Source organism: Oncorhynchus masou, chromosome 28 (assembly GCF_036934945.1).
Source record: "Oncorhynchus masou masou isolate Uvic2021 chromosome 28, UVic_Omas_1.1, whole genome shotgun sequence".
In the NCBI taxonomy this organism is placed as follows: domain Eukaryota; kingdom Metazoa; phylum Chordata; class Actinopteri; order Salmoniformes; family Salmonidae; genus Oncorhynchus; species Oncorhynchus masou.
The window spans coordinates 82290811-82313965 of record NC_088239.1 but is presented as its reverse complement, the minus strand read 5'-3'; the positions used below and the strand labels follow the sequence as shown (position 1 = coordinate 82313965).

The 23155-nt window shown below is 45.0% G+C and overlaps 1 protein-coding gene across 1 annotated transcript in view; it reads right to left on the bottom strand.

The window, feature by feature from the left end:
• LOC135517076 (ras-specific guanine nucleotide-releasing factor RalGPS1-like) overlaps window positions 1-23155 on the bottom strand; it is a 100254-nt gene that overhangs the window by 27644 nt on the left and 49455 nt on the right. The window contains exons 2-4 of the mRNA XM_064941098.1: window positions 17466-17601; window positions 11577-11681; window positions 11219-11269 (exon numbers count right to left, since the gene is read on the bottom strand). Of these exons, the coding sequence (XP_064797170.1) occupies window positions 11219-11269; window positions 11577-11681; window positions 17466-17585 (276 nt within the window). The 5' untranslated portion in view covers window positions 17586-17601. The remainder of the gene's footprint in view (window positions 1-11218; window positions 11270-11576; window positions 11682-17465; window positions 17602-23155) is intronic.

The window sequence follows — 23155 nt, the reverse complement described above, 5'->3', positions numbered from 1 at the left end:
CTCTCCAGGTTGGTGTTAGCAACAGCTCAAAACACTAGGGCCTGAGGGCCTCTCCAGGTTGGTGTTAGCAACAGCTCAAAACACTAGGGCCTGAGGGCTCTCCAGGTTGGTGTTAGCAACAGCTCAATACACCAGGGGGCCTCTCCAGATTGGTGTTAGCAACAACTCAATACAAGGCCTGAGGGCCTCTCCAGGTTGGTGTTAGCAACAGCTCAATACACCAGGGCCTGAGGGCCTCTCCAGGTTGGTGTTAGCAACAGCTCAATACACTAGGGCCTGAGGGCCTCTCCAGGTTGGTGCCAACAGCTCAAAACAGGGCCTCTCCAGGTTGGTGTTAGCAACAGCTCAATACACCAAGGCCTGAGGGCCTCTCCAGGTTGGTGTTAGCAACAGCTCAATACACTAGGGCCTGAGGGCCTCTCCAGGTTGGTGTTAGCAACAGCTCATAAACAGCATCTGGAGCTCACAGCTAATTACAGAAAACAGGAGGATCACCAAGGTTATGGTCTTCAGGACATTCACACAAAGTGCTGCTTTATTTCAAATTTTTACACCATTTTTCCTCAATTTCTCTCGTCTCATCGCTGGAACTCCCCATCCGGCTCGGGAGGCCAAGGTCGAATCATGCGTCCTTTAAAACATGACCCGCCAAACCGCGCTTCTTAACACCTGCCCGCTTCACCCAGAAGCCAGCCGCACCAATGTGGAAAAACAGTTCAACTGACAATTGGAATCAGCCTGCAGGCACCTGGCCCACCACAAGGAGTCGCTAAAACGCAGTGAGCCAAGTAAAGCCCCCTCAGCCAAACCCTCCCCTGACTCAGACGATGGCTGGGTCAATTGTGCAGCATCTTATGGAACTCCCAATCATGACCTGTTGTGATACTTCCCGGGATTGTGATACTTAACAGGAGGCCTCACGCTCCCCTGGGCCTCACGCTCCCCTTCAACAGGAGGCCTCACGCTCCCCTTCAACAGGAGGCCTCACGCTCCCCTTCAACAGGAGGCCTCACGCTCCCCTTCAACAGGAGGCCTCACGCTCCCCTGGGCCTCACGCTCCCCTTCAACAGGAGGCCTCACGCTCCCCTTCAACAGGAGGCCTCACGCTCCCCTTCAACAGGAGGCCTCACGCTCCCCTTCAACAGGAGGCCTCACGCTCCCCTTCAACAGGAGGCCTCACGCTCCCCTTCAACAGGAGGCCTCACGCCTCACGCTCCCCTTCAACAGGAGGCCTCACGCTCCCCTTCAACAGGAGGCCTCACGCTCCCCTTCAACAGGAGGCCTCACGCTCCCCTTCAACAGGAGGCCTCACGCTCCCCTTCAACAGGAGGCCTCACGCTCCCCTGGGCCTCACGCTCCCCTTCAACAGGAGGCCTCACGCTCCCCTTCAACAGGAGGCCTCACGCTCCCCTTCAACAGGAGGCCTCACGCTCCCCTTCAACAGGAGGCCTCTCCCTCAAACTCCCCTTTAACTGCATTCCAGACAATACCCAGGTATAGGAATTGTCTACACTTATTTTATTATCAAGGTAGAGTGTATACCGTGTCTAGGAAGAAGGAAAACATTCCAAACTATGGTATGGGAAGTAGGAGGGGCTAATGAAACGAGCAACATGGAGAGCAGCAATGTATGATCAGATCATTTACATGAGAACAGTGGCCATAAACTCACACTGTCAAACGGTTTCTTAAATTACATTGGACCTTTACAAGAGATTGTACATTTTGTACTCACACAATCCCACACAAACAAAAAAGGCTAAACATTTATCACACATCCTCATCTGCTTTTTCAAAAACAGACAGCTGAGACAAAAGCTCCTGTACAAAGTAATTCTTCACACACAAAAAAAAAAAAAAAAAAAAAAAAAAAAAAAAAACTAGATTCTGGTTCCAGAGTCTGATGCAGGCTTTCACACAGACACACTACCTCATCCCCTCCCATCACCACCCATGCATTTGGTGGGAATCTCCCACCTCCTTCATTAATCTCATTCCAAGTCCTGGAACATTCAGAAAGCTCCCATGTTGGGAGGAGACGACACGATTTAACAGTGAACTCCTTTCCTTTATGGGAAATTCCACTCGCTGACTATTGATGTCTGATCTCACAGGTAAAAAAAATAAAATAATCATATTTATATAGACTTTCCACCTCCATCTATTTCGTCTGACTTTATAGGACATGCCGTACAGGGAGCAGATTTATAAGTTACAACTCTTTCCCCCCTGAATCAGCAGGCTTTCTTAACTTGTCGGGACCGTTGCCATGTGGGTAAAGCGATAGGCCGTAGACGTCTCACCTTAAAACTTACCACATCACATCAGCTAAATGCAGGCACAATGTGTTCTATATGTGAAGACTGACATTCTGCCTTTCTGTAGCTCAGATACGTTTTTCATCAACAAAAGAACAAGGCTCACTATGGCATCTCAACTTTAGACATGTCAACTTTAGACATGTCAACTTTAGACATGTCAACTTTAGACATGTCAACTTTAGACATGTCAACTTTAGACATGTCAACTTTAGACATGTCAACTTTAGACATGTCAACTTTAGACATGTCAACTTTAGACAACTCAGACATGTCAACTTTAGACAACTCAGACATGTCAACTTTAGACAACTCAGACATGTCAACTTTAGACAACTCAGACATGTCAACTTTAGACAACTCAGACATGTCAACTTTAGACAACTCAGACATGTCAACTTTAGACAACTCAGACATGTCAACTTTAGACAACTCAGACATCTCAACTTTAGACAACTCAGACATCTCAACTTTAGACAACTCAGACATCTCAACTTTAGACAACTCAGACATCTCAACTTTAGACAACTCAGATTCAAGACCTGGCAAAACATGTCAAGCTGAGAAAGCGTTTCCAGTATTCACAGTGACGTACGAGAGGGAAAAAAACAACCCATCAATACTCCCTTTTCCATCCACAACATACAGTAAATAGTCTCTACAGCCAGTTGCTGTAGTGGTCAGAGGGTTGGCTGTATGACCAGGGCCCAAGACCACCGTCCCGGTGCAAGGGGACCACTGACATATATCACCCTCTCTGTACAAACAGAGTCCTTCCCCGCACCATCACTTGGTACTGCTGAAGGCCAGTCAACATGACAACAACAAAAAAGTCAAGTCTACAAAAAGGAACACATTTTTTCACACCCTGAGTACATCACTGTTTGCAGGGGAGTAGGAAGTAATAGAATAGTTTAGACCTACGGTGACAAAGATGGACGAAAATGAAGCACAATTAAAATGTGGATATTTCCACCATAACAATGTGGAAGATTCCTAAAGTCTAAATTAAGTCATCTAGCAAATTGTTATACATTAAAAACAAACAACCACTTGGATATTCAGCACCTAAACAATGACAGGGTGTGAATAGTCAGCGAAGCTTGCAGAGCACTTCTATTCTAATTTAATCTAATATATTGCTGCTGTGAAGAAATGCATTTAGTTAGTTAGTTTTCCATTGCTCTGTTGCTACTTGAGTATCTTCTACATGGCTCTATAAACAAGGGATTGTGGCTGTGCATGCAAAAATGGCACGATTCTCATACAGACCTTGAATTGAAATATCTTGATCTACTACAAGAAATCAATGTTTTGTTCCACAGGTCTGGAGAAAGAAAAAAAAACGAAGAAAACTAGGACAGTCAGTCAATGTTGACAAGGTTAAACTCTCTTTTAGTGGCACTTTATAACCCCTAGGACTCAAAATGATCTTCAGTCTCTCAAATCACTGTTGCCATGACAGCATTAGTTTAACAGATGTTGCTTTGCCTTGTGAATTTGCTCAAAACCTCCAAAGTTCTGAGCTGACTTCCAGAAGGGTGATGCCCTAAGCAGCTGCGGAGAGGCTGGTAATGTGTTCACTTTTTTCTTTTAAAGATAAATGGGCACCAGTTAATATTTATACATCTTGAAATAATTTGAGTATTTAGGCATCAAGTTAGATACATCTAAAATAAACAGATTACTGCATGAGCAGTCGAGAGCAGTTTTCAAAAAACTGAAAATCCTAGGTGATGTAAACTTCTCACTTTACATCTCTATAAACGAAGGAAGTACCAACGGAGTCAGTAGGTTACGAAGTAATTGGAGAGGGACCACTGGATTGAGTGAGTGAGTGAGTGAGTCTATTGAAAAGGAGTGACTAGTACATTATGTTGCATGACGCGTTCACGTTCATAGAATGTATATTTAATCATTTCCTATTTCATGTCAGTCAACAAAAATGTGAAAAGAAAAATGTTAACAGGTACAATAGGTTTGTTCCTTCTGAGGAAAGATGGGAGTGAGGAAACTGTTGAATTGCAACATCCCTACGGTCACTAATAAACCAGTGAGTGTGACATGTACAGTATCTGACAAGAGCTTACGTCAACGCTTCGCAAACTATCGCCAGACATTGAAATATGACGCAATTTCAGGGCTATTGAGTTTTACTGTGCACCGTGCCAGTATATTGCACAGCAGTGATTTATGGTGTTGTTTCACAGCATCTAGACACTCTGTTTATTATTTATTCTATTGGGTAATGTGCAATGTCATCCGAGCGATATTAGTGTATAAAATCATCTGTCAGAGTCTTTAAAAAGTGTTGCTAAATACGACACACATGACGAGCGTCTAAAAGGGAGAGGGAAAAGATACCGCTCAGAAGTCAGATCCATGAAGGAGAATTCTCTACTTTGTTGATAGTGTTTCATACAGTATACGTCCCTCGGGCTGCACAGCCGCTGCCTCCCTCGGGCTGCACAGCCGCTGCCTCCCTCGGGCTGCACAGCCGCTGCCTCCCTCGGGCTGCACAGCCGCTGCCTCCCTCGGGCTGCACAGCCGCTGCCTCCCTCGCGCTGCACAGCCGCTGCCTCCCTCGCGCTGCACAGCCGCTGCCTCCCTCGCGCTGCACAGCCGCTGCACAGCCGCTGCCTCCCTTGGGCTGCACAGCCGCTGCCTCCCTCGGGCTGCACAGCCGCTGCCTCCCTCGGGCTGCACAGCGGCTGCGTCACTCATTGGAATCACCATTCGACAGAGTTGCAGTCAATTCCATTTCAGGAAGTAAACCAAAATTCCAATTCCAGGATGGTGGAGTAATACCTACATGTTTCAAGCAGACCACTATATTCCCTGTGCCCAAGAATGCCAAACGTAACCCAGTCTAAATGACTAATCGTCCCGTAGCACTCACATCTGTAGTTATGAAATGCTTTGAAATGCTGGTCATGTCTCACATCAACACCATCATCCCAGACCCCCTGGACCCACTCTAATTCACATCCCGCCCCAACAGATCCACAGATGATGCAATCCATATTGCACTCTAGACTGCCCCCTCTCCCACCTGGGCAAGAGGAACACTTATGTGAGAATGCTGTTCATTGACTACAGCTCAGCGTTCAACATCACAGTGCCCTCCAAGCTCATCACTGAGCGAAGGACCCTGGGACTAAATACCTCCCTCTGCAACTGGATCCTGGTCTTCCTGACGGTCCGCCCTCAGTGGGGGGAGTAACCATCAAAACATACACCACACTGGCCCATCAGAGATACGTGCTTAGTCCCCTCCTGTACTCCCTGTTCACCTCATGACTGTGTGGCTGCGCACGACTCCAACACCATCATTAAGTTTTGACACGACGGTGGTTGTCACTGATCACCGACGACAATGAGACAGCCTATAGGGAGGTCAGTGACCTGGCAGTGTGGTGCCAGAACAACAACCTCTCCAACATCAGCAAGACAAAGAGCTGATCGTGGACGACAGGAGATGAAGGGCCGAGCACATTGACAGTCCCACTGTATGTACATATCTACATTCCCGATCAAAAAAAACAAAACAAAACAATGCATTTAGTATTTTATTTGGATCCTCATTAGCTGTTGCTGAAGCAGCAGACATACCTATTCCAATCCATTACCCCATAGGAAAACATGACAGCAGGCTGCAATCGTTTACAGCAACTAATTATTTGAACATGGGCATAATTTTACAGCTTAAATTATTATTTTTTTAGGTCCGAAGGTGTATGAACAGTCTCTCGGGCTGAGGCAGTTTATAAGGTGACTACAAATATAACTTCTTTTTTTTTTAAACAACCATTAGAAGGGCAGTTGTCAGCGAGTGGATTTCATTTTCACTCAAGTAAAGACTTTGCCAACATTTATTAAGTTCATAAAATCTTATTTGAGTTCAAATCTGTGTTTAAACTAGGCTACTTAGTCAATTTATTTAATTTCAGATAGAGAACCCCAGGGGTGTCTGGCACCTATTATGGTGTTAGAATAGTCAGGCTTGTTAGAGTTTAGGCTGCTGGGAAATTTATACACTTTAATTACCAGATTTTTCCAGTGTTAAATATCATCCTTCTTAATTGGACGGCAAACTGTTGAGATACTTTGGAGCAGAATATGTTTTAAAAGGTCCCTTGCCACGTTACTCCCAAACAATTCGTTCTATTTGGGGGAAGAATAAAAAAACACCTCAGGGTTGTGTTGAGGTGGGATTTAGAGTCTTGTTCACAAGGCCAACATCCATCAGGGAGGTTAGTCTTAACTGGGCGTTTAAATAATTGCCGTAATTGCCTTTCAACCGCTCTCATTTGTACACGATCTACAGATATCAACTGACCCTGACATGTAATTTCATTCCTCCCAAACAGCGTAGAAACGTAATCTGTGAAATGTTGCCAGGTAAGCTGTTAAACATTGTCAGGCCACTATATTTTCTCATCTTACACCAAGGAATCTCTACTTTCTTTCCAAATAACTGACGTTATAAAAGTAGACAGTTGTCAAGGGGTTGGGGAAAATAGAATCATGTCTTGTTGATATGCAGAGTCACACTCTGCATTGACATCTGCCCAATTATTATTATTATTTTTAAATATAGTTTTAGACACTTCAGAAATGGAGTGAGGTGGTTATTCCATCTAAACAGCTAAATGGCAAGTACTGAGCAGCTGTACATGTCCTACTGCGATCCCTGTCCAGTACTGAGCAGCTGTACATGTATCCTACTGCGATCCCTGTCCAGTACTGAGCAGCTGTACATGTTCTACTGCGATCCCTGTCCAGTACTGAGCAGCTGTACATATCCTACTGCGATCCCTGTCCAGTACTGAGCAGCTGTACATATCCTACTGCGATCCCTGTCCAGTACTGAGCAGCTGTACATATCCTACTGCGATCCCTGTCCAGTACTGAGCAGCTGTACATATTCTACTGCGATCCCTGTCCAGTACTGAGCAGCTGTACATATTCTACTGCGATCCCTGTCCAGTACTGAGCAGCTGTACATATTCTACTGCGATCCCTGTCCAGTACTGAGCAGCTGTACATATCCTACTGCAATCCCTGTCCAGTACTGAGCAGCTGTACATATCCTACTGCGTTCTCTGTCAAGTACTGAGCAGCTGTACATATCCTACTGCGATCCCTGTCAAGTACTGGGCAGCTGTACATATCCTACTGCGTTCTCTGTCCAGTACTGAGCAGCTGTACATATCCTACTGCAATCCCTGTCCAGTACTGAGCAGCTGTACACATCCTACTGCGATCCCTGTCCAGTACTGAGCAGCTGTACACATCCTACTGCGATCCCTGTCCAGTACTGAGCAGCTGTACATATCCTACTGCGATCCCTGTCCAGTACTGAGCAGCTGTACACATCCTACTGCGATCCCTGTCCAGTACTGAGCAGCTGTACATATCCTACTGCGATCCCTGTCCAGTACTGAGCAGCTGTACACATCCTACTGCGATCCCTGTCAAGGACTGAGCAGCTGTACATATCCTACTGCGATCCTGTCCAGTACTGTCAGCAGTACTGAGCAGCTGTACAGCATCCTACTGCGATCCCTGTCAAGTACTGAGCAGTTGTACATTTTCTACTGCGATCCCTGTCCAGTACTGAGCAGCTGTACATATTCTACTGCAATCCCTGTCCAGTACTGGGCAGCTGTACACATCCTACTGCGATCCCTGTCCAGTACTGAGCAGCTGTACACATCCTACTGCGATCCCTGTCCAGTACTGAGCAGCTGTACACATCCTACTGCGATCCCTGTCCAGTACTGAGCAGCTGTACATATCCTACTGCGATCCCTGTCCAGTACTGAGCAGCTGTACATATCCTACTGCGATCCCTGTCCAGTACTGAGCAGCTGTACATATCCTACTGCGATCCCTGTCCAGTACTGAGCAGCTGTACATATCCTACTGCGATCCCTGTCCAGTACTGAGCAGCTGTACATATCCTACTGCGATCCCTGTCCAGTACTGAGCAGCTGTACATGTCCTACTGCGATCCCTGTCCAGTACTGAGCAGCTGTACATATCCAGTACTGAGCAGCTGATCCCTGTGATCTCTGTCAGTACTGAGCAGCTGTACATATCCTATGCGTTCTCTGTCCTACTGGGCAGCTGTACCTACCAGTACTGAGCAGCTGTACATATCCTACTGCGTATCAGCTGTACTGTTCAGTACTGAGCAGCTGTACATATCCTACCTTTGATCCCTGTCCAGTACTGGGCAGCTGTACATGTCCTACTGCGATCCCTGTCCAGTACTGAGCAGCTGTACATATCCTACTGCGATCCCTGTCCAGTACTGAGCAGCTGTACATATCCTACTGCGATCCCTGTCCAGTACTGAGCAGCTGTACACATCCTACTGCGATCCCTGTCCAGTACTGAGCAGCTGTACATATCCTACTGCGATCCCTGTCCAGTACTGAGCAGCTGTACATATCCTACTGCGATCCCTGTCCAGGACTGAGCAGCTGTACATATCCTACTGCGATCCCTGTCCAGTACTGAGCAGCTGTACATATCCTACTGCGATCCCTGTCCAGTACTGAGCAGCTGTACATGTCCTACTGCGTTCTCTGTCAAGTACTGAGCAGCTGTACACATCCTACTGCGATCCCTGTCCAGGACTGAGCAGCTGTACATATCCTACTGCGATCCCTGTCAAGGACTGAGCAGCTGTATCCACATCAAGTACTGAGCAGCTGTACACATCCGATCCCTGTCAGTACTGAGCAGCTGTACATATCCTACTGCGATCCCTGTCCAGTACTGAGCAGCTGTACATGTCCTACTGCGATCCCTGTCCAGTACTGAGCAGCTGTACATGTCCTACTGCGATCCCTGTCAAGTACTGAGCAGCTGTACATGTCCTACTGCGATCCCTGTCCAGTACTGAGCAGCTGTACATATCCTACTGCGATCCCTGTCAAGGACTGAGCAGCTGTACATGTCCTACTGCGATCCCTGTCAGTACTGAGCAGCTGTACACATCCTACTGCGATCCCTGTCCAGTACTGAGCAGCTGTACATATCCTACATCCCTGTCCTGTCCTACTGAGCAGCTGAGCAGCTGTACATGTCCTACTGCGATCCCTGTCCAGTGGAATCCACGCTACAAGTGACACTGAAATGGATAACATTTCAATCAGGGGCCCTGAAACACAGACTGTAAACTAGCTTCATTTTAATGTCAGAAGGAGGACTGAAGTGGTAAACAATCAGTTGTCACATCTATTTTGAATGTCCCTTTTGTAGATGTTTCTATGCTCACCTGCCCACGGACTGCAGATGTACAGTGAATTAGTTTGCACCTCTACGTATGCTTTTTTTGTCGCTGTACATTGTCCACGTCCAAATAAAACAAATGTAGTATTAATTTCACCATTAAGATGGTTTTAATATGTTTGTCTCTGAATGTTTACGTATTGGCAAAGAGCAGGTGTTTGAATCTCACTGGAGGAGTTGTCAGCAATTCTAGCATCTTGAGCATAACCAAGGCACTGGCTCCAATTAAAAGGCCCCGCCTTGACTCATGAGAACAGCTTAAACCTCTGTTACTCCTATTTCCTAAAAAAAAATGTTTTTTTTTTAGTTGTTTTTTTAAGGCCTGCTCAGAGGAGAAGAGTTGGATGGGAACAAAGCATTTGATTAGTGAAACTAGGCTCGTTTTTTCCCCCCGCATTGGTGACTGTTACTCATTAACATTACCCAGTGCCGTCATGCACTTTATACTTCAGTCGTTTACGGCTGCTTGAAACCTCGGGTGCGTTCCAGGGTCTTCCTCGCGCAGACTGAGCCTTCTGGATTCTCACAGACGTACGAAAGGAACTTGTTGCGCAAGGTCAGTATTGAGGAGTTCTCTCAGATCTGCCCTGGCAAAACGGAACACAATCATGTATGGAAAACGTACCGTTTCTCCCCACCCCCAATCCAACTATAGACTGGCCCCCAATCCAACTACAGACTGGGCCCCCAATCCAACTACAGACTGGGCCCCCAATCCAACTACAGACTGGCCCCCCAATCCAACTACAGACTGGCCCCCAATCCAACTACAGACTGGCCCCCAATCCAACTACAGACTGGCCCCCAATCCAACCAGACTGGCCCCCAATCCAACTACAGACTGGCCCCCAATCCAACTACAGACTGGCCCCCAATCCAACTACAGACTGGCCCCCAATCCAACTACAGACTGGCCCCCAATCCAACTACAGACTGGCCCCCAATCCAACTACAGACTGGCCCCCAATCCAACTACTGACTGGCCCCCAATCCAACTACATACACTTGATCTTCATTGCCATTCTCCTCCCTCCTGAAGGGTAATAGTTTGATTGCCCAGTGCCTTGGACTTTATTTTCTATCACGCAGACATAAAATAACTTTCTGCAACACGGAAGACAGTGCATCATCGGGGGGGGGTCTGAGGTTGTCCCCTAATATGACTCTCATCAAGTACAAGAAATGTAATAATATGGATGCTTCTCATCAACATGACATCGAACCTTCAGGAATGGGAAGGGGGGGGGGGGGTCGCAGTAGCTTGTGGGTCTACGTACTCACATCCACACCCCACCCGTGCAGTCAGAGCCGGCGTTAGCCTTTTTTAGGGGCCCTAAGACAATACAAGATGGCGAGGTAGTGCAGCATCCAGCATTATTTATTAGTGACATGGAAACAGAACACCTGTAAAACTTGTCTGGATCAGACATTGTCATTTACAACGGCTGAACCTTCGTTCAACTCAAATCATGCATATCATTGTGGACGAACACACACACACACACACACGCGTCTTTAAAAATCAAGATATGCTTTGATCTTTTTGCACATCCACTCTAACAACACGTTGTTAGGAAACAGGGTCTTTCTCTTACCTCTGGATGTATTGCTTTGAATACTGGAGCATCCACCAATGTGATCTGACCCTACAATAACAAGAAGAAGAAAAAAAAACCTCTATTCAAACCTCCCAAATATACAGAAGAGTAATGCATGTCTAGGCAGGAGTAAATGGCTGTGAATTACTTAGAAGGACATCCACAGAGAAAAATAATACATTATCATTCCTAATTGGTGCAGTTAAAGAGCTGCTGTACATCACAAGGCCTAAACGGTGCTCTTGGGCCAGAAGAGTCTCCGGTTTCACATTCAACAGCATATTAAATTAATAAATTAAACAACACAGTGATATAACATCTCCATCGAGGCATGTCTATCTTTGGCTGTACTCACAGCAAACTCCTCGGGCGTCACCTTCAGCACGTCAAACACAACGGCATCGTAACTCTTGGAGAAGTCCAAGCCCGGCCCATCCAGAGAGTCCGAGCTGCTGCTTCCCTGAGTTCACAAAAGAAAAAACACCAGAGATAGATTGGTACATGTTGTGAGGGCGATATGCAGAAGAAGCAAGACAAAACTAAACAATGTAAATTAACCCAACAGACTAAAATATTTTCTTGTGCGTTCATTTTAAAAGATTGACCAATTGGAGGTGGGCCGAAAGCAAAAATACATGAATTTAACAGATACATAGACGTGACGAATCAGATACACAACGATCAATATTAGATCAAGAAATAAGCTTCAGAGACAAAGTAAGAGTAAATGCAGAGCAACAAACAAGCCCGACAGTCACACCATCTGTACATGGACATTTACAAGACACCATAGAAGTGTTTCCCAAAAAATGATTGGGAAACACTTTCTGGACACACCTACACATTCAAGGGTTTCTCATTATTTTGACAATGTTCTACATTGTAGAATAATAGTGAAGACAGTAAAACTATGAAATAACACATGGAATCATGCAGTGACCAAAAAAAGTGTAAAAATCAAAATATATTTTAGATTCTTCAAAGTAGCTACCCTTTGCCTTGACAGCTTTGCACACTCTTGGCATTATCTCAACCAGCTTCACCTGGAATGCTTTTCCAACAGTCTTGAAGGAGTTCCTACATATGCTGAGCACTTGTTGGCTGCTCACTCTGCAGTCCAACTCATCCCAAACCATCTCAATTGGGATTGTGGAGGCCAGGTCATCTGATGCAGCACTCCATCACTCTCCTTGGTCAAATAGCCCTTACACAGCCTGCAGGTGTGTTGGGTCATTGTCCTGTTGAAAAACAAATGATAGTCCCACGAAGCGCAAACCAGATGGGATGGTGTATCGCTGCAGAATGCTGTGTGTTAGCCATGCTGGTTAACCTCTTGAGTGTAGGGGGCAGTATTTTGATGTTTGGATGAAAAATGTACCCAAATGAAACTGCCTATTTCTCAGGCCCAGAATCTAGAATATGCATGTAATTGTCAGATTAGGATAGAAAACCCTAAAGTTTCCAAAACGGTCAAAATATTGTCTGTGAGTATAACAGAACTGATATTGCAGAGACACCTGAAACCCCACCTCTTCAAAAACCTGAGGAAAATCCAACCAGGAAGTACTGTTTTTCCTGAAAGCTCTCTTAAATGTAAATGTAATGTAAATGTTCCATTGCATGCCTTCCCTCCATTTAAAGGGATATCAACCATATTCATTTTCCTATGGCTTCCACATGGTGTGAACAGTCTTTAGACATAGTTTCAGGCTTTTATTCTGAAAAATGAGCGAGAAAGATCACATTGCGTCATTGGAAGGCTGGGTGCCAGCAGCGTTTTGCATGCGCCAACAGAGTGGAGCAGACATTTTCTCTCTTCCTATTGAAGAAGCTACAGTCCGGTTGAAATATTATTGATTATATATTGTAAAAACAACCTGAGGATTGATTATAAAAAAAACATTTGACATGTTTCTACGAACTTTACGGATACTATTTGGAATGTGTCTGCCCCGTCGTGACCGCTCGAGCCTGTGGATTTCTGAACATAACGCGCCAACCAACTGGAGGTATTTTGGATATAAAAATAATCTTTATGGAACAAAAGGAACATTTATTGGGTAACTGGGAGTCTCGTGAGTGCAAACATCTGAAGATCAAAAAGGTAAGTGATTCATTTTATTGCCTTACTCACAAATCTACTTTGCTGCTCTCCGTTAGTAATGTTGTGTCTGCTGAGAGAGATGTCCTTACATAAACGCATGGATAGCTTTCGCCAATAAGCTTTTTTGAAATCTGACACGCCAGGTGGATTAACAACAAGCTAAGCAGTGTTTTGCTATCTTGCACTTGTGATTTCATGAAAATGAAATATTCTTAGTAATTGAATTTGAATTTGGGGCTCTGCAAATCAGCAGATGTTGACAAAAATGATCCCACTAAAGGGATGGGTGCGCCAAGAAGTTAAGTGTGCCTTGAATTGTAAATAAATTAAACAGTGTCACCAGCAAAACACCCACACACCATCACACCTCCTCCTCCATGCTTCACAGTGGGGACCACACATGCAGAGATCATCCGTTCACCTACTCTGCTTCTCACAAAGACAAAGTTGGAACCAAAAATCTCAAATTTGGACTCAGACCAAAAGGATAGATTTCCACAGGTCTAATGTCCATTGCTTGTGTTTCTTGGCCAAAGCAAGTCTTCTTCTTCTTATTGGTGTCCTTTAGTAGTGTTTCTTTGCAGCAATTCCACCATGAAGGCTTGATTCACACGGTCTCCTCTGAACAGTTGATGTTGAGATGCTGTCTGCTACTTGAACTCTGTGAAGCATTTATTTGGGCTGCAATCTGAGGCTGGTAACTAATGTACTTCTTCTGCAGCAGAGGTGTCCGTCTTCCATTCCTGTGGTGGTCAGTTTCATTATAGCGCTGGATGGGTTTTTGCGACTGCACTTTAAATTAAAGTACTTGAAATCAAAATACTTGAAATTTTCCATATTGACTGACTTTCACGTCTTAAAGTAATGATGGAATGTAATTTCTCTTTGCTTATTTGAGCTGTTCTTGCCATAATATGGACTTGTTCTTTTACCAAGTAGGGATATCTTCTGTATACCACCCCTACCTTTTACCAACTAGGGCTATATTCTGTATACCACCCCTACCTTGCTACTTTGAACAATCTCAAATATAAAAAATACACTGCTCAAAAAAATAAAGGGAACACATCCTAGATCTGAATGAACGAAATATTCTTATTAAATACTTTTTTCTTTACATAGTTGAATGTGCTGACAACAAAAATCACGCAAAAATTATCAATGGAAATCAAATTTATCAACCCATGGAGGTCTATATTTGGAGTCACACAAAATTAAAGTGGAAAACCACACTACAGACTGATCCAACTTTGATGTAATGTCCTTAAAACAAGTCAAAATGAGGCTCAGTAGTGTGTGTGGCCTCCACGTGCCTGTATGACCTCCCTATAACGCCTGGGCATGCTCCTGATGAGGTGGCGGATGGTCTCCTGAGGGATCTCCTCCCAGACCTGGACTAAAGCATCCGCCAACTCCTGGACAGTCTGTAGTGCAATGTGGCGTTGGTGGATGGAGCGAGACATGATGTCCCAGATGTGCTCAATTGGATTCAGGTCTGGGGAACGGGCGGGCCAGTCCATAGCATCAATGCCTTCCTCTTGCAGGAACTGCTGACACACTCCAGCCACATGAGGTCTAGCATTGTCTTTACATTAGGAGGAACCCAGGGCCAACCGCACCAGCATATGGTCTCACAAGGGGTCTGAGGATCTCATCTCGGTACCTAATGGCAGTTAGGCTACCTCTGGCGAGCACATGGAGGGCTGTGCGGCCCCCCAAAGAAATGCCACCCCACACCATGACTGACCCACCGTCAAACCGGTCATGCTGGAGGATGTTGCAGGCAGCAGAACATTCTCCACGGTGTCTCCAGACTGTCACGTCTGTCACATGTGCTCAATGTGAACCTGCTTTCATCTGTGAAGAGCACAGGGTGCCAGTGGCGAATTTGCCAATCTTGGTGTTCTCTGGCAAATGCCAAACATCCTGCATGGTGTTGGGCTGTAGTAAGCACAAACCCCACCTGTGGACGTCGGGCCCTCATACCACTCTCATGGAGTCTGTTTCTGACCATTTGAGCAGACACATGCACATTTGTGGCCTGCTGGAGGTCATTTTGTAGTGCTCTGGCAGTGCTCCTCCTTGCACAAAGGCGGAGGTAGCGGTCCTGCTGCTGGGTTGTTTCCCTCCTACGGCCTCCTCCACGTCTCCTGATGTACTGGCCTGTCTCCTGGTAGCGCCTCCATGCTCTGGACACTACGTTGACAGACCCAGCAAACCTTCTTGCCACAGCTCACATTGATGTCCCATCCTGGAAGAGCTGCACTACCTGAGCCACTTGTGTGGGTTGTAGACTCAGTCTCATGCTACCACGAGAGTGAAAGCACCGCCAGCATTCAAAAGTGACCAAAACATCAGCAAGGAAGCATAGGAACTGAGAAGTGGTCTGTGGTCCCCACCTGCAGAACCACTCCTTTATTGGGGGTGTCTTGCTAAATGCCTATAATTTCCACCTGTTGTCTATTCCATTTGCACAACAGCATGTGAAATGTATTGTCAATCAGTGTTGCTTCCTAAGTGGACAGTTCGATTTCACAGAAGTGTGATTGACTTGGAGTTACATTGTGTTGTTTAAGTGTTCCCTTTATTTTTTTGAGCAGTGTATTTTGATTTGTTTAACACTTTTTTGGTTACTACATGATTCCATATGTGTTATTTCATAGTGTTGTTGTCTTCCCTATTATTCCTCAATGTTGAAAATAGTAAAAAAAAAAAAAAAAAGGAAAAACACCTTGAATGAGTAGATGTGTTCAAACTTTTGACTGGTACTGTAGTTCAAAGAGGCTTCGTCTCCATGGTGATAGACTTCAGACAGTGTCAATTGCGTTTATTTACAGCAAACTTATCGCGTGTAAATATTTGTATGAACATAACAAGATTCATCAAAAGACAAACTGAACAAGTTCCACAAACATGTGACTAACAGAAATGGAATAATGTGTCTGAACAAAGGGGTGGGGTTAAAAATCAAAAGTAACAGTCAGTATCTGGTGTGGCCACCAGCTGCATTAAGTACTGCAGTGCATCTCCTCCTCATGGACTGCACCAGATTTGCCAGTACTTGCTGTGAGATGTTACTCCACTCTTCCACCAAGGCAACTGCAAGGTCTGTTGGTAATGGCTCTTGCTCTCACCCTCCGATCCAACAGGTCCCAGACGTGCTCAATGGGATTGAGATCCGGACTCTTCGCTGGCCATGACAGAACACTGACATTCTTGTCTTGCAGGAAATCACGCACAGAACGAGCAGTATGGCTGGTGGTATTGTCATGCTGGAGGGTCATGTCAGGATGAGCCTGCAGGAAGGGTACCACATGAGGGAGGAGGATGTCTTCCCTGTAAAGCACAGCGTTGAAATTGTCTACAATGACAACAAGCTCAGTCCGATGATGCTGTGATACACCACCCCAGACCATGATGGACCCTCCACCTCCAAATCGATCCCACTCCAGAGTACAGGCTTCGGTGTAACGCTCATTCCTTCGACGATAAAAGCGAATCCGACCATCACCCCTGGTGAGACAAAACCGCGACTCGTCAGAGAAGAGCACTTTTTGCCAGTCCTTTCTGGTCCAGCGACGGTGGGTTTGTGCCCATAGGCGACGTTGTTGCCGGTGAGGTCTGGTGAGGACCTGCCTTACAACAGGCCTACAAGCCCTCAGTCCAGCCTCTCTCAGCCTATTGTGGACAGTCTGAGCACTGATGGAGGGATAATGCCTTCCTGGTGTAACTCTGGCAGTTGTTGCCATCCTGTACCTGTCCTGCAGGTGTGATGTTCGGATGTACCGGTCCTGTGCAGGTGTTGTGACACGTGGTCTGCCACTGCGAGGACGATCAGCTGTCCGTCCTGTCTACCTGTAGCGCTGTCTTCGGCATCTCACAGTACAGACATTGCAATTTATTTTCCTGGCCACATCTGCAGTCCTCATGCCTCCTTGCAACATGCCTAAGGCACGATCACGCAGATGAGCACAGACCCTGGGCATCTTTCTTTTAGTGTTTTTCCAGTCAGTAGAAAGGCCTCTTTCTTTTCTTTTGCTGAGTTTACCTTTCCATTCAGTGTGTTCAGATCAGTACATAGATAGGCTCGATGTCACTCCTATCAATGTTGGCTGAAGTAGAATCAGTCCTTGTTCTTACCACTGAGGAGGCGGAGTTAATGCTGGCGCCATCCGAGAGACCGTTCCTACGGTACATGCTCACGGCGACGTGCAGCGGGGGGAGGGGGGCAACCAAGGCCCTTAGCTGGACAGCACACATGACCTCTCATCCATATCTGGAACAAAAACAAAATGGAAGAATGTTCAAGGTTTCATTTTGAAAAGCAACAAGGAAAATGGGTCTGCGATGGAGCAACAGTTAGCAGTGGTTTCCAAAACGGTTTTGGGATGGAAAAATGGGACACAAAACCAATTAGCAACACCACCTTAATGTTCTCTACTTGGCCCCGAAACAAAAGAAGGCTTTAACAAGAGGAACCACCGCATTGGACATAGACCTTACAGTTTTGAAGCAAATATCCCACAACTGCAAAGCAAACAATGTGAACCTTCAGGTCAAGACTGAACAGGGTAATTCCACAGTAACACTTCGACACTGATTTCCAAGTTATGTTTGTATATTTTTTTTTTGTACTTTTAAACCCTTTTTTTCCCCCTTCCCAATGTTGTGATATCCACCTGGTAGTAGTGAGTCTAATTATGGATATGAAAGTCATTTTCCTCCTGTTTCACAAGTTTGGACACCACAGCACAGTAGGGTAGAGTAGTTCAGTACAGTGCAGTATAATATACTGGATCTTTGTACTGCTCTACTGTCTGTACGATTCAAACCTGGGAAACATACGTCTATAATAGGGTTTAGAGTTGGTCCAGTCCGGTCCGTCTGTGGACGTTAACATCAATGCCAAGGTGGACTGACCTCCGGTGCTCAGTGGGTGAGGATGCTGGATACAGCACGACAGGGTAGGTGTCAGTAAGAGCTGGGAGAGGTGACATTAACTGAAGAGTGGGAGGGAGGGGTTGTCCACTCTTGGTTTGACCATCAGACAACAGAAAGACAAATAAAAGAGCTATGAGCTGAACATAACAGTATGTTAGTGGAAGGGAGGACAGTAGCAGGAGACACTATGAGCTGAACATAACAGTCAGTAGAAGGGAGGACAGTAGCAGGAGACACTATGAGCTGAACATAACAGTCAGTGGAAGGGAGGACAGTAAGGAGACACTATGAGCTGAACATAGAACAGTCAGTGGAAGGGAGGACAGTACCCTCCTTACAGGAGACACTATGAGCTGAACATAACAGTCAGTGAACATAACAGAATATTTAGTGGAGGACAGTAGCAGGAGACACTATGAGCTGAACATAACAGTCAGTGGAAGGGAGGACAGTAGCAGGAGACACTATGAGCTGAACATAACAGAATGTTAGTGGAAGGGAGACACTTTGACAGTAGCAGGAGACACTATGAGCTGAACATAACAGTCAGTGACAGTAGCAGGAGACACTATGAGCTGAACATAACAGTCAGTGGAAGGGAGGACAGTAGCAGGAGACACTATGAGCTGAACATAACAGTCAGTGGAAGGGAGGACAGTAGCAGGAGACACTATGAGCTGAACATACTCTACAGTACATAACAGTCAGTGGAAGGGAGGACAGTAGCAGGAGACACTATGAGCTGAACATAACAGTCAGTGGAAGGGAGGACAGTAGCAGGAGACACTATGAGCTGAACATAACAGTATGTCAGTGGAAGGGAGGACAGTAGCAGGAGACACTATGAGCTGAACATAACAGTCAGTGGAAGGGAGGACAGTAGCAGGAGACACTATGAGCTGAACATAACAGTCAGTGGAAGGGAGGACAGTAGCAGGAGACACTATGAGCTGAACATAACAGTCAGTGGAAGGGAGGACAGTAGCAGGAGACACTATGAGCTGAACATAACAGTATGTTAGTGGAAGGGAGGACAGTAGCAGGAGACACTATGAGCTGAACATAACAGTCAGTGGAAGGGAGGACAGTAGCAGGAGACACTATGAGCTGAACATAACAGAATGTCAGTGGAAGGGAGGACAGTAGCAGGAGACACTATGAGCTGAACATAACAGTATGTCAGTGGAAGGGAGGACAGTAGCAGGAGACACTATGAGCTGAACATAACAGTCAGTGGAAGGGAGGACAGTAGCAGGAGACACTATGAGCTGAACATAACAGTCAGTGGAAGGGAGGACAACAGGAGACACTATGAGCTGAACATAACAGTAGTTAGTGGAAGGGAGGACAGTAACAGGAGACACTATGAGCTGAACATAACAGTCAGTGGAAGGGAGGACAGTAGCAGGAGACACTATGAGCTGAACATAACAGTATGTCAGTGGAAGGGAGGACAGTAGCAGGAGACACTATGAGCTGAACATAACAGTATGTCAGTGGAAGGGAGGACAGTAGCAGGAGACACTATGAGCTGAACATAACAGTATGTTAGTGGAAGGGAGGACAGTAGCAGGAGACACTATGAGCTAGAACAGTAACAGTAACAGGAGACACTATGAGCTGAACATAACAGTCAGTGGAAGAGAGGACAGTAGCAGGAGACACTATGAGCTGAACATAACAGTCAGTGGAAGGGAGGACAGTAACAGGAGACACTATGAGCTGAACATAACAGTCAGTGGAAGGGAGGACAGTAGCAGGAGACACTATGAGCTGAACATAACAGTATGTCAGTGGAAGCACGTAGAGGGACTATGAGCTGAACATAACAGTCAGTGGAAGGGAATACAGTAGCAGGAGACACTATGAGCTGAACATAACAGTCAGTGGACATAAGAGGACTATTTTTTAATTATAGTAAAGTGACAATGAGCTAACAAACATTTTTTTATTAGCTGAACATAACAGGAAACTATGAGCTGAACATAACAGTCAGTGGAAGGGAGGACAGTAGCAGGAGACACTATGAGGAGCTGGATAACAGTCAGTGGGAAGGGAGGGACAGTAGCAGGAGACACTATGAGCTGAACATAACAGTCAGTGGAAGGGAGGACAGTAGCAGGAGACACTATGAGCTGAACATAACAGTCAGTGGAAGGGAGGACAGTAGCAGGGAGACACTATGAGCTGAACATAACAGTCAGTGGAAGGGAGGACAGTAGCAGGAGACACTATGAGCTGAACATAACAGTCAGTGGAAGGGAGGACAGTAGCAGGAGACACTATGAGCTGAACATAACAGTCAGTGGAAGGGAGGACAGTAGCAGGAGACACTATGAGCTGAACATAACAGAATGTCAGTGGAAGGGAGGACAGTAGCAGGAGACACTATGAGCTGAACATAACAGTCAGTAGAAGGGAGGACAGTAGCAGGAGACACTATGAGCTGAACATAACAGAATGTCAGTGGAAGGGAGGACAGTAGCAGGAGACACTATGAGCTGAACATAACAGTCAGTGGAAGGGAGGACAGTAGCAGGAGACACTATGAGCTGAACATAACAGTCAGGAGGAGGAACATAACAGTCAGGGAGGACAGTAGCAGGAGACACTATGAGCTGAAGATAACAGTATGTCAGTGGAAGGGAGGACAGTAGCAGGAGACACTATGAGCTGAAGATAACAGTATGTTAGTGGAAGGGAGGACAGTAGCAGGAGACACTATGAGCTGAACATAACAGTCAGTGGAAGGGAGGACAGTAGCAGGAGACATATGAGCTGAACATAACCATAACAGTGGAAGGGAGGACCATTAACATGAGCTGAACATAACAGGAGACACTATGAGCTGAACATAACATCAGTGAAGGGAGGATAGTAGGAGACACTACTATGGTTTGTAACTGTTATTTCACATTGTGGCAAATTCAGTTAACACTTAATTAACATATACAAAATGCATATCAGTAAAAAAATAAAAATAAAAATACAATAAAATAAACTCACTAGAACCATGGTAGGTCTACTTCCTGTGAACATCATGTGAAATGTGAATATTAAAAACATCTGCTAACCATGGGTATGTTAAAAACTTACAGAATAAACATAAGTGTTGATATCCGTTGGCAGGGCCTTTACGTCAAGGTGTTAGTACATCCATTCCTGAAGCCTGTTAACAATTTCTGGTCGATTTTTTTCTCATACCCCCTTTTGCATCGGTTCATGTAGAAATCAAAGCCTTTAACTTAGGGGAAATTAACATCTGCTAACCAAACTCAACTCCAGCCACTTTTATAATGGGAATTGATGGGAAATGATGTAACATCTATCACTAGCCATTTAAACAATGCTACCTAATATAATGTTTACATACCCTAATTACATCTCATAGTATATACTGTACTCTATATCATGTGACTCTATCTTTATGATCACTAGCCACTTTAACTATGCATTGTTTACATACTATATGAACGACACCATCTACTGTTGGTGCTCATTGGTGCTCATTCATCGATGTACATAGATTAACTGTGTATAAATAAGTTTTGGAATTGTTAGTTAGCAGGTGCAGTCAGGGTGAGGAAAGCATGATCATTGTTATCTTAATTTGCAATTAAAATCATATGAGACCATTAACATCTCAGAGATTAAATCATTAACAATTAAATCTGATGAGAGAGTTTGTTAACATGCTCCTATGAGATTAAATCATAGAGAGGTTAAATCAGAGATTAAATCATAGAGAGGTTAAATCAGAGATTAAATCATAGAGGTTAAATCAGAGATTAAATCATAGAGAGATTAAATCAGAGTGATTAAATCAGAGTGATTAAATCAGAGTATGAAAGCGTACATAGAGCTTAGAGAAAGTTCACACAAACCATTTTCTAGATGGACAGGTCCTAGTAGCCTATTAGCATTACCAAGTGATTGGTCAATTCGGGTCAAATGAGCCACGTCGCCATGTGATTGGTCAATTCAGGTCATGATCAAATGAACCATGGCGCCAGTGAGAGTGGCAGTGTAGCCTAGTGGTTAGAGCATTGGACTAGTAACCGAAAGGTTGCAAGTTCGAATCCCCGAGCTGACAAGGTACAGATCTGTCGTTCTGCCCCTGAACAGGCAGTTAACCCACTGTTCCTAGGCCGTCCGTCATTGAAAATAAGAATTTGTTCTTAACTGACTTGCCTAGTAAAATAAAGGTAAAATAAAAAAATAAAAAATTCTCCAACCATGACACACAGTTGGACGAACGGATAATATAGAGAACATTTCAGATTTTTTCAAAGGTGAAACATACAGAAGTTTCTTTGGAGAGGAGTTCCATGCCATCATCCAAAAGCAGATGTGAGAGTGTGTGTGTGAGAGTGTGTGTGTGAGAGTGTGTGTGTGAGAGAGTGTGTGTGAGAGTGTGTGTGTGAGAGTGTGTGTGTGCGACATGACTCAGTCACGCCAACAAACTCTAGGTAAACTTGCCGCTTAAATTCATTGCGCAACCACGCACATTTTCTACAAGCGCGCGGAGGTGGATGGTGGACTGGCAGACGAGGCTATCTGGCCGTCAGAGAGGGAACACATAGGAAAGTATGTGACTTTTACAATGGAAATCGGCACACACGTACAAAAGGATGAAACATTACTGTTTTATGGAACGGCTGCACGCCAGCCTGGAAATTTTAAACAGCTGAGACTTTTTCAAGGATATTATAACCCTACTTTTATATATATAAAAATGTGGGGGGAAAATATCAATAAAGCAAGCTGCAGTCTTATTTCAATTTTATTAACATATTTCACAAGTCAAAGCGATTCATAAGATGCTGACAGTGGCAAATTAATTTTAAAAACTATTTTTTTAATTATTAGTAAAATTACAGAAAAATGGA